The 12,435-nt window shown below is 52.0% G+C and overlaps 1 protein-coding gene across 7 annotated transcripts in view; it reads right to left on the reverse strand.

Moving 5' to 3' along the window:
* The window catches only part of SULF2 (sulfatase 2), a 131,634-nt gene extending 121,545 nt beyond the window's left edge, over window positions 1-10,089 (reverse strand). For 2 of the 7 annotated variants that reach the window (XM_024238615.3, XM_024238614.3), the window contains exon 1: window positions 6,791-10,089. In XM_024238615.3, coding sequence (XP_024094383.2) covers window positions 6,791-6,930 — 140 coding nt within the window. In that variant the 5' untranslated portion in view covers window positions 6,931-10,089. The other 5 variants (XM_063720556.1, XM_024238621.3, XM_024238616.3 and 2 more) reach the window with 5 other exon arrangements.
* Window positions 10,090-12,435: the final 2,346 nt, after the last annotated feature.

Raw genomic sequence — 12,435 nt, forward strand, 5'->3', positions numbered from 1 at the left:
GGACAACCTACACTGTCTCCGGATAGTGTTAATGTTTCCTGGGTGTCAAAATCACCCCCGGTTGAGAATCAAAGCCCTTTCCCTCACTCTGTAATCCAATCCACTAGAGGTCCTGTGGGCCTTACCTCCAAAATACATCTCCAATCCCCATTTCACTCCATCTCCATTGATACCACCACTGTCCAAGCCATTCTCGGGCCCTCCCAGTTGCCTAACAGTCCCGGTGACCCCACTTCCATCTGCACAGCACGCCTCTCACAGGAGCCAGCAGGATCTTTTCGAAACACAAATCATATCATTCTCTGACTTAAAACCCTCCAATGGTTCTCCATTTTATTTACTTATTTATTTATTTATTTATTTATTTTTGAGACGGAGTCTTGCTCTGTCACTCAGGCTAGAGTGCAATGGCACAATCTCAGCTCACTGCAACCTCCACCTCCTGGGTTCAAACGATTCTCCTGCTGCAGCCTCCCGAGTAACTGGGATTACAGGTGCGCACCACCATGCCTGGCTAATTTTTGTATTTTTAGTAGAGATGGGGTTTCACCATGTTGGCCAGGCTAGTCTTGAACTCCTCACCTCAGGTGATCCACCCGCCTTGGCCTCCCAAAGTGTTGTGATTACAGGCATGAGCCACCGCGTCCAGACAGTTATCCATTTTATTTAAAATAAAGTCTAAAATTTCTTAGCATGGCCTGTATTTCTCATCTCCGACGTGCCCTCCCCCACTGACTCCCGACCCTCTACCCTACTTGACTTTTTTTTTTTTTCTCTTTTTTGAGACAGAGTCTCACTCTGTTGCCCAGGCTGGAATGCAGAAGTGTGATCCTGGCTCACTGCAACCTCTGCCTCCCGGGTTCAAGTGATTCTCCTGTCTCAGCCTCTCAAATAGCTGGGACTATAGGCGCGTGCCACCACGCCTGGCTAATTTTTGTATTTTTAGCAGAGATGGGGTTTCACCATGTTGGTCAGGCTGGTCTTGAACTCCTGACCTCCAGTGATCCACCTGCCTCAGCCTCCCAAAGCGCTGAGATTTCAGGTGTGAGCCACCGCGCCCGGCCTACCCCACTTGACTTCTATTTGTGTTTGGAGCAGGTGTCTTGGACAGGCCCCTCCCACCGCCTCTGGGCCTTTGCACTAGCTGTTTCTTCTACCTGCCATGCTCTTCCCCATATCTTTCCAAGGCGGACTCCTTCCTAAAATCTAGGTCACAGTTCAAAGGTCACATCCTCACAGAGGCCTCCCCTGACAGCCTGCCTAAAGTTGCCTCCCACCCCATCACATCATGCAGTCATTTTTCTTTTAAATTCTTTTTTGAGACTGAGTCTCACTTTGTTGCCCAGGCTAGACTGCAGTAGTGCGATCTTAGCTCACTGCAACCTCCAACTCCTGGGTTCAAGCGATTCTGGTGCCTCAGCCTCCTGTGTAGCTGGAATTACAGGCATGTACCATCACACCTGGCTAATTTTTGTATTTTTAGTAGAGGCAGGGTTTTGCCATGTTGGCCAGGCTGGTCTCAAACTCCTGACCTCAAGGGATCCTCCCACCTCGGCCTCTCAAAGTGCTGGGATTATAGGCATGAGCCAGCACGCCAGGCCTAGAGCATTTTCCCCGCCTTCTGACAGCCCCCGCATTAGGCAGGAAGACAAAGAGGCCCACGCTCCAGAGCCCTCTTCCCCAAACCCTCCTGCTGATATAGAATACACACATGACATACTGGTCATGCCCCCCAGCATCCAGGACCCTCCCTAGAAGTTTGATTCAACAGGATCTGGTCTTTGCCTTTTTAAACAAATACTGCCAGATGATTCTCATGGTGGGAGGTTAGACAAACACTGCCCCTGGCCCCCCGAAAGCACAGGATCAAGGCCAGGCCCCATCCTTCAGACAGTAAGGCAGAAAAGTCAGGCCTTTGATGCCTGCTGGCCCTGGTGGAAGGGAGAGGCATTGCCCAGGCAGCGTGTTTCCCCAGTCTCCACCTCGGCCAAAATGGAGATGAGTCCATCTGGCCAGCATTGCTCACATTAGTGGCCCATCATTGCAGGCATTGGCCATTTGCCTCTCCAGCAACCGGGCTTCCCTTTCACTGGGGACTCCCCATGCTGTTTTCTTCCAAGCTTTGGGGTCTCAGCAGTCAGCCTCCATCCAGCTCCAGGGAGAGGCCTCTGAGTCTGGCTTAAGCCAATTGTTGGCAGCTCATTTCCTTAGCCAGTGACTGGTTTGGACAAAAAACAGTCCAATCAGAGGGAACCATGGGGCTCGGGTGTGCATTGCCAGATCAGAGGCTTGTTCTTTCCTTTTGGGCTTAAACCAGAGGGGATGAGACCCCTCTGCTCCATGACATCTGTCCTGACACCTAAGTTATGATAACAGTCAATGCTTACTGAAGGCTCACCTGGGTCAGACACCCTGCTAAGCACCTGACATTGATCATCTCATTTCATGCTTACCACAAGCAGGAGACAGGTGCTATGATCATCATCATTTGTTGGATGCGAACATCAAGGCACAGAAAGGTTAAGTAGCATGCCCCATATCCCACTGCTGGGCAGGGAGCCAGGCAGTCTGGCTCTCCTAGCCACGGTGCGCACAGCTGCCAGGGACTGCCCGCCCCAGAGCTGGAGAGAGACATCAGCCTCATGGAAGGCAGAGGAGCGATGGACAGGAATGGATTCTCATTACAAAATCTGAGCTGCGGGTCCAGCTGTGTCCGAAGCTAGAGTTAGTCACCTTAAGAGTTTTGGTTATGAAAACCAGTAAGTCCACTTCTTTTCTCCTTAAGCTGGCTTGAGTTTTTTTCTTCTCTTTTTCTGTTGCTTGCAAGAGAAAGGAACCTGATTACTTTACAGTTCTTCTAGGCAAGTACCCCTAACTGATATTCCATTTGCAACTTGCACACAGCAGCTGCTCAGTAAACACCAGCAGATATGGATGGACTCCTCTCCCTTCCAGTCCATTCACCACTGGCTCTGTACCCTGACACCCAACTGTGGCCAGCCCAGCGCTTCTTCCCCTTTAGGCTCCAAGTGAGGCCTCGTTCCCTAGCAACCACCCCAATTAGGCAACCATGCCATTTAACGGGATGCCAATTAATTATAACGATCTTAATGCTCTCCCAATTAGACAGTGCCTTCAATCCGGCTGGGCCAGGGCTGTCTGTAGATCTCCACCAAGGCCCATTCCAAGGAGGCCCAGAGAAAGCAGGTCTCAGTGAGGGCCCCCTCACCTGCAGGTCAGCATTGAGAGGCCCCCATCTTCCACATCCGCCCAGGCCTGACACAGAACACCCTGGCACCACCCCCAGGGCCAGGCCAGGCCAGCGAGACTCCATCATCAACCACAGGAAGGTCTCACCTCTAGGAGAGCTTTTGCCCTCTGGCCACTGTGCTCTGAGTGGGCTGAAATCTCCACCTCGGTTCCCCCCTGGCTTTTCCATCAGCTGCATTTGATGTTTCCCTTTGCATTTTGACTGGGGGAGGGGACAGTGTGTCTGTTCACAAGCAGAAGAAAAAGCACCAGGCAGGCACATGTTTTCCTTGGGGCAAAAAACCCCAAATACAAACCCGGGACTCTCTGTCGGAACAGTGGGGGTTTATGGAAAGTTAAGGGCCTTCTACTTTGCAGTTTGACTGTCTGAAGGTGTTTTCTTCCCCTGCATATGTGTTTCTTCTACATCTGGGACAAAAGCCAAGGTGATGGAGGACAGCCCAGTGTTTCCAAGTGGACCCCGGAGCTTGAGGGCCTCTTGAATCCCAGCTCTACCTTTGACCAGCTGTAGGCAAGTCACAATCCTCTCTGTGCCTGTTTCCTCGTCTTTAATATGGCAACAATGGCAATACTTACCTCATAGGGCGTTTGTGTGGATTTAATGAGTGAGGTATAAGGGCTTAGATCAATGCCTCAGATCAGACCCATACAAAACTACTTAAGTGTTATCAATTATCTTAAGTCTGGACTAAACCTTTTAAGCTGGTCAGAAATGCTGATATTTTTCTGTAGGACAGGGCTTCTGGACTCCTTCTGCAGGACTAAAGTCTAAGATCAGATAATGGCCAAAGCTTGACAGAGTTGGGTGATATTCTGCCTGGTTAACCCAGCTGCCCTCTTGAGGCAGGTCCAAGCAGATAAACTAACCAGTGCCAGAAAAAGTGAGAAGGAAATGTTATCTCCCAAATCAGGTCCAAATCAGGTGTGAAACTGCATATCAGCTGGGTTCTTTGGACAGCAGCTGAACTGGGGGACATGCACGTGCACGCACACACACTGCTATGCTGTCCTCCTCCAAGACTAGACTTTTACAATCAACTCATCATTCTACTCTCAAGTTTGAAAATTTAACATGTTATTAGGGTTTCAGAAAAAGCCATAACGTCAAATAAAAAACCCAAGAAGTACACACAAAGCCTAGACCCCAAACCCACATTAACCCTCAGCTGCAGCAGTGATGCCATCATGATGGCTTTTATGTACATAAATTTGGCTGGGGAAGGAAGAGGACTTCATGTACAAAGGTCCAACATGCCATCCGCCAAGCCCACCACCTTCGCCTTTCAAGCTGCTTATTAGAACGCTAAATTACACACCCGACAGGCTGTCTGGATGAGTTTTCTCTTCTCTATGATGTGGGACAGACAAAGCTGGGGAGAATATCTCTTACAGGGAAGGGGCCTTCGTTCTGTCCTCTCTACCCCCTTCCTATACTTAACGATTGGCTCTAATTTAATTAGAAGCCTCTGGTGGTTCTGTAATGGGAGGCAGAGGCTCAGTCAAGAAATCACCTTCACTATTCACTACAAGCTGAAATCCGGAGAGCGCGCAGATCCGGGGGTGTCCTCCAGAGAAAGCCCGTCTCACCTGCTCCCTGTCTCCCCGAGAACCTGCTCCAGCGCAGCCTCCCTGTCTCTGCCCCAAAAGTGGGGGTGGACCCTGTGGGAAACAGGCAGGGGACAGATGGAGGGGCGAGAGGGCGGGAGTCCCAACACGCACAGATGAGCAAATACCCAGATTGAAACGTAAGCTGAATGTAATTACTTGGTTAATTAAATATTGACTTTTAACTCAAAAAGTGATTAAAACAAGCTGCAGCAAGACTGTCCAGAAGGGGCGCAGGGAATGAATCAAAGCTTTCAAGGGGGAGGAGAAGGAGGGGGTCGTCACAGGCAGGTCTGGCTTGCTCTTCCTACTGTGTGCTGGGCCTACTACGTGCAGGTGGGGGAGCTGCGGACCGAGGCCAGTGTGCAAACTAGGATTGCAGGCTTCCCTTTCCATCTTCCAACCCGAGACGGCATCTCTCTACCCTGCTGCCCTCCCAGTGAACCGGCAGCTTCTGGCGCGCAGGAACCAGATCCCGTTCAGCCGCGTTTCCCTGGAACAGAACGCGGTGCCTGGCACGAGGGGGTGCTCCAGAAATGCTTGTAGAACGAATGAACGAACTACTATAAGGAATGTTTGTTTGGAAAAGTGCACTCCTAGAATTCACCGCTAGACTTCTGAAACCCCGAGGAGCCGGGGAGGGGAGCATCCCTCCGCCGGGCGATGGAAACTGGTTCTGCCCTGGCCTGGGAGGAAGTCTGCCTTTTCGATCCTGTTTGTCCTTTCAGTGTCTGCGAGTTTCCAACCACTCTGAAGATCCGGCCCACTGCTTCCCCGAGTCCTGCCCGGACAAGCCCCACGTAGGCTGACTTCTACGGGTCCCTTGGGTCTAAACCCTAAGGGTCAACAAAGCCATGCCCCTGCGGATGGCGGGCCCAGGCGCGCTCCCCCCCGGGGCCGCCTGGGCTCGGTGTGGCGCGTCCGCGGGTCGGGCGCGGCGGGAAGTCCTCGCCCGCCCGCCCGCCAGCCAGCGGGGTCAAATAGGTCATCCCCCTACGGCCGGCCGGCGCCGGAGCCTCCCTCCCGCCCGCCGGGTCCCACCTCCGCAAGCAGCGCTAGGGCCGGAGCCGGGCGGTCGGGACCGGCCCCGGCTCACCTGGGCGGCGCTCGCGGCCGGGCTCACTCCGGGGAAGGCTCCGGCCGCCGCGAGCCCCCGCCCGAGCCCCGCGTTCCCCAGCCACCCACCTGCCCCCCCGCCCCACTCACCAGCGCGCACGGCCCCGGCAACCTCACCCGGAGCGGGACGCCGCCGCCTCTGCCGCAGCCCGGCCGGACCGCGGGGCGCAGGGGACTCCGCGCCGCCGCTGCCGTTGCTGCTGCTGCCGCCGCCGCCGCCGCCGCCGCTGCTGCATCCCCCGGCGAGCGCTGCTGCTCCTCCTCCTGCCTCCTCCCCGCCCCCCAGCGCCGCCGCCACCGCCCCCGGCCCCCGCCCCGCGCGCCGCCCCAGCCAAAGTCCGGCTCCGCACCCCGCCCGGACCGCTCTTAAATCGCCCCAGCCCGGCCGGCCGCGCTGCCCCAGGCAGCCCCTTGGCACGGCGCTACCGCCCCCCGCTCGCCTGCCCGCCGGCCGCCGGCCTCCGCGCAGGGGAGGCGGGCGCGCTCCGGGGCGGGGAGCGTCGGGCCGGGAGCCGCGGACGGCTGGGGCCCGGGGCGCGGGGGGCCCAGCCGCGGTGCCCTCCTCGAGCCCTCCGCGCGCTAGCGCTTTTACCTCCGGCTCGGGGGACGCGCGGCCCGCGACCCGGCCCTGCCTGTCCCCGGCGCACGGCCCCGGCCCCGAAGTCCAGCTCCGGACGGGGCAGTGAACGCAGAGCTGGGGTCCCGGCGGCTCTCGGCCTCCCGATGCCTCCGGACTCGGCTGGCCGCGCTCCCGGCGCCGAGCGCGCACCCTCGCCGGGACACACAGACGCACACTCACCCGACACACTCTCGCTCCCGCTCGCCCTCGGCGGAGAGTTGAAACAGATGTGGGATTCGCCCAGGAGCTGGAAACGAGGGAGGGAAGCGAGCCAGAGCCGTGTGTGCGTGTGTGTGTGTAACACACAAACCAGGGGGCATCGCTAATAAATCAAATATCGTGATAAATTCAGGAGGGCCATCGATCAGGTCCACTTGGCTGGAAACGACGTGAATCTGCCTCTTTTCCGCTTTCTTCTCTCTCGGAGCTGGAGGGAGCCAAGTGTTCCGCGGGGCGTGCGATAGCCCCGGCCGGGCGCTCCCCTCGTAATGACACGTTAATAAATGTTTTCTTTTATCTGCTTTCACAGGACTCGCCCCGGTCTGCAAACACTCGACTGCCTTTGCTGAAAGCCTCGCGCTCGCCTCCAACCACACACATTTGCCATTGGAGAGGCCGGCGCCGGCCGCGACCCACAGCTCAATCGCAGGGCAAACCGAGCTGCGTGTGCGCGCCCCAGAACTCCCCGAGAAATTAACTTGGGCTCAAGTGAAAATAGCAGCTGTTGCCCAGAAATGGCCCGGGAGTAGCACACAGAAAGGAGAAACCGGCTTCCTCTGAAAGGGGAGGAATTCGACTCAAGGGGGTGCTGTCTACCGTGGATTACGCTGTCCCTCGCGCCACAGAAGAGGCCGGAGGGGGACCGGCCTGACGCGGGTGGGCAAAGAGCGGGCAGAGAACCCACCAGCAGCTGCAGAAAACACAGCCGAGTTGCTTGCTAAGGGGAAACAGACGCCGCTGTGGGAAAGCACTTGTAAGCAGCAGTAACTTATTTAATCTTGTGACAATCTCACACAGTAGGTTACTATGCCCGTTTTAGCATGGAAACCAAGAGAGGTTTAGTAACTGTCCGAAGATCACACAATTTTAAGTGGTGGATCCTGTGAACCCAAGAAGCCTTAGCTCCAGGCTCATGCTCTTAAATCCTAGGATGTTTTTACTTTTCAACCTAGCATCTCCTTTCTCTAATGTGATCCTCCATGGTAGAGTTGTCAGACTTAACAAATAAATACAGACATCCACGGGGAGGAACTTAGTACTAAAAAATTATTCATTTTTAAATCTGAAATTCAAATCGGATCTCCTGACTGGGTTTGGGGCTCTAGGCTCCTCCCCATAACCTCTGTTAGCCACCCCAATCAGGTTAGAGCCTAAATAAATCAGAAAAACCTTGAACTTGCTTTTCCAAGTCAGGTGCTGGCCCTACCTTTGGCATCACTGATAAGGCTGATCAGCTCCCACCTTCTTTGCCCTGGGACAGAATGTTAGGCTTCACCATCATAGACCAAAAAATAATGGAGACCCCTCTCACCTCATCTCTGCAGAAGGACATATATATCATTTAGAATTTTCTAGTAGTGGCATTAGAAAGTAAAAAGAAACAGGCGAGGGCCGGGCACAGTGGCTCACGCCTGTAATCCCAGCAGTTTGGAAGGCTGAGGTGGGCAGATCACTTGAGTTCAGGAGTTCCAGACCAGCATGGGCAACATGGTGAAACTCCGTCTTTACAAGAAATACAAAAATTAAGCTGGGCATAGTGGCATGTGCCTGTGGTCCCAGCTACTCGGGAGGCTCAGGTGGGAGGATCACTTTGAGCCTGGGAGGTGAAGGCTGCAGTGAGCCATGATTGTTCCACTGTACTCCAGCCTGGGTGACAGAGTCAGACCCCGTCTGAAAAAAGCAGGTGAAATTAATTTTAATATTAATAATATAGTCTACTTAACCTAGTATATCCAAAATCGATCTCTTCAACATGTAATCAATATAAAATTAATGAGATATTTTTACATTATTTTTTCTTACTAAGTTTTGTAATTCGTTGTACATTCTAAACTTACAGCACATCTCAATTGGGACCAGCCACATGTGGCTCAGGGGTCCCATGCTGGACGGTGCAACTCGGGCAGGTTCTGCGGTCAATGGCTGTTTCCATCGAGTCATTTCATGTAATCCTCCTGACAATCTTTCAAGCAAACTGATGCTCAGAGAGATAAAGGGTCTTGCCTATAGTCAAAAACTTGGCCAGTGGGATTTCAACCCTTTTGATGCTGTCCCTGGTTTGGGGACATGTACACCACTGCAGAAGCAATTTTCTTACTGGGTCCTCAGAGCCCCTTGGTGGTGCCTCTGGGGCCTGGGGTGGTGGAGGGAGGCCCAGGAATGGGATCTGCCTCCCTCCTACTTTTTATGTTGGGTTTTGGAGAATATTTCAGGGGTGGGGAAATTTCCACGGCAAAAAAAGTTTTAAAAAAACCCACTGCATTATCATACTATGCCCTTAGGGCCTTGAGTTCCTGAACATGGCTCTCCCATTCCCATATGGGTCCTGCCCACAGTGTTTCACTCCATCCTTCTCTGCTCATCAGGTAACCCCAGTCAGAGAGGGGACGCTTACAATCCCTTCTTCTGGGGCCGTGGGCCTGGCAGACATGTGGCATTTGCTTATCTTTTTGGGTATGTTGTTTCCATTGTTGCTGGACATTACCAAACATGGTAATGTCTATGTTGGCCCCTTATCCTTCCTTAAGTAGACGGGGACAGATCGTGTGTGTGCATGCATGTGTACCTGTGTGTGCGACCATGTATGTGTGTGTGTTCATTGTAGGCAGGTGCTATGGGTCATGCATTTTAGTCTGGACTTACTGGCTCTGACGCCCATGAGGTCAGAGGGTCTGCAAAGCTCCTCTGGCCATGTTTCTTCCCCATAATTCCCAGCAAACTCCCTGGTCCTCTGGGTTCAAGGCCTCAGTCTGTTTTCCAGGTCCTTCCAGGCCGGTGGGGACCGCAGGCCCTGTTCCGGAGCTTGGAGCTCGGTGTCTGCCTGGGATACCTGAGGGGCCCCTAGGGCTCACATGTCCCCCAGCCTGGGAAGTCGCTCAGCTGGGCCTCGGTGGGGCTTAGCAGAATCCTGGGCACCCCCACGGCCTCCTGATACTCCAGCCCCTGCCACCTCCACCCACACGGAGACAGCCTTTCTCCTCCCACATCCCTCATCCCCCATGACATCTCTTGGTATGATTCTGACCATCCTAGCTGGACAATCAAGCTTTTCAAGCTCCTCATGCTGCCCCATTCTTCCTAGCATTGTTGATTTAACCTCAGGGGGACCTTTCTCTTGACGCCTCCATGCCTCGTTTCTTCCCTCTGCAGATTCCTTGGCAGCCGTTTTGTGCAGAACACCCGTCCGGTTCTATCTGCCTTGCAAGGCCGGAGTTGCTGTTTTATTCCCTTGACTCATATGTAACAATAAAAAAAAAATCATTCTTGCTATGTGTTTCTTTATCTCCATCAAGTGGTTGAAACTCAATCTGATTGTCCGAGCACTTCTGGCTGGATTTGGGTTGGAGTCGATGGGATTTTATGAGGGTTGTAAAAGTCAAGCTTTTAACATGTCTCAAACAAATTGGTGTGTAAAGGAGAAACGTTAGAAGAAGGAACATGGCTGCAGACGGGAGGCCTGGGAATGCGAGCCGTAGTACTGGGGCACAGGTGGCTTTAATAAGTTTGGCTGTAAGTTGCTTCTACAAGAGCAGAAGAGGCTGCAGAACCACTCTCAGGAGGTTGAGATCAAACTTCTCAGCTCCTGAGTGCAGACAGTTTTGCATGGGTTTTAAAATACAGATTCCAGGATCATCCATAACAATATAAATCTGTGGTTAATTCTGCTGAATTTTCACTTAGACCCAAGCTGTGTTGTCAGTAGAAATGCAATTGTGTTAGAGAAAAACTGTTTATATTTCTTGAGATACTATGATAATGAAAAACAGTACCATAAACCCCCATTAAGTAAGAAGAACATTAATTGTATTTCATGCTGCCTCCCTGGGCCAGCACGCTGACACAGACATGCTTTACTTCAGCAAAACATGGCTAATCTTTGCAGCACGGTACCCATTTTCCCCTTTAATTACACATAATTGTATAGTCTAATTTATTCTAACGCCTGATGCCGAAAAGTGCACATTTATGAATCAAGGGTTAGTTTGGGAGGGAGGAGAATTATAAACGGGTATAATTGCAGTCTCCTGGGGGCTGCTTATGAGTGATTTCAAAGAATGATGATGTTTATTCTGAATTCTTACCAGTGAAAGACAGTAGGGCTGCCTCCAGTTAAGATACTGTTCTAAGAACACAGATAACAGGACAATTTGTCTAGTTGCTTACCACACTAGTGGTTTTCCTTTGGATAAGCAGGCAAGAAAGATTAAAGATGTGGGTTCCACATATTTTGTGATGTGATGAAATCCAGGCACACAGACAGCATCAGCAAATGTGCAATTGAATATTAAAATGAGTAATGTGGCCCCAGGCAGCACAGCTGCAGATCTCTGTGGACAAGGGAGAGTGCGTGGAACTCTGTTGGACGATAGTTTTCTCAGGGGGAAAAGCAGGATCCATTTGACCAGTAGTGCAATTCACTTTAGGGCTCTCTCTGGAACAGTGCGTCTAGTTTTGCAATCATATTTCAGAAAAATCACCTTTAAGCTTTATCATAATTAATTAATCAGTTATGATGAATGTTGATGGTGATTTAGTGAAAGTGGAATGATGACTTAGGGCCCCCCCAGGGCTGAAGTTTCTAACGAACCTAGGCTCTGCCTCCACTGTCTGGCCCCTCCTTGGCTGATCTTCCCGGGCCTCAGTTTCCTCATCTTAAGAATGATGATAATATCGAGGACATTGCTGGCTGTCGTGTGGATTAAGTGAGATTGATAAAGGTAAAATGCACACATGATGCCTGGCTGGAAGGTACACAATGAGTGTTCACTAAATCAGAATTGGAAACATGCTGTCTTGTGCTCCTGAGAGAGACACTCCTTCATGGTCTGCAAAGCCAGACTTTGAAATCCAGGGCAGTTGAGGCAATGATGCCAAAGGAAACCAGATCACGCCACTCCTCGGCCTAAAATCTCCTCCTCTTAGATGGAAACACGATCCTGCTCCTGCCTGACACTCCAACATCTTTCGCTGCTGTCTTGCTTCCATTTTTATTATGACAATTTCACATGGAAAAGTTGAAAGAATAGTACAGTGGACACACTTATACTCTCCACCTAGAATCAACAGTTGCTAATATTTTGCCATGTGTGCTTTATAAGTTGCGGAAACATTTGAGAGGTGGTTGCAGACATGATGACACATTACCCCTCAGGACTTGGGCAGGCATCTCCTAAGAATCAGTTGTTTTCCCAAGTGACCTCCCTATTATTATCACACCAAAGGAAATGAACAGTAATTCCGTAATCACTCCCTTGCTCACAGAGACACAAAGGTATCTTTGACTTTGTTCCTCAAGCCTTTTCCTGCCTCAGGGCCTTTGCACTTTCTGTGGCCTGTCCCTGGCATCTCTCTCCCCAGATTGTGCTCCAAAAACTCTTTCTCATTACTTGGGTTTCAGCATAATGTCACCCCCTGGGAGAGTTTGTCCCTGTCTGTTTCACCTAAAAATGCTTCCCAATCGCTCTATCCTCCCTCCCCACTTTAGCGTCTTCCTATGACATACCACTATCTGAAATTCTGGTTTTATTTTCTGTCTGTGACCGCGGTCTGTGTCCCCCTCCCCACTCCCCACCCCACACTACCTGCAGGAGAGCAGGGGCCGTGTC

Source organism: Pongo abelii, chromosome 21, assembly GCF_028885655.2.
Source record: "Pongo abelii isolate AG06213 chromosome 21, NHGRI_mPonAbe1-v2.0_pri, whole genome shotgun sequence".
NCBI lineage: Eukaryota > Metazoa > Chordata > Mammalia > Primates > Hominidae > Pongo > Pongo abelii.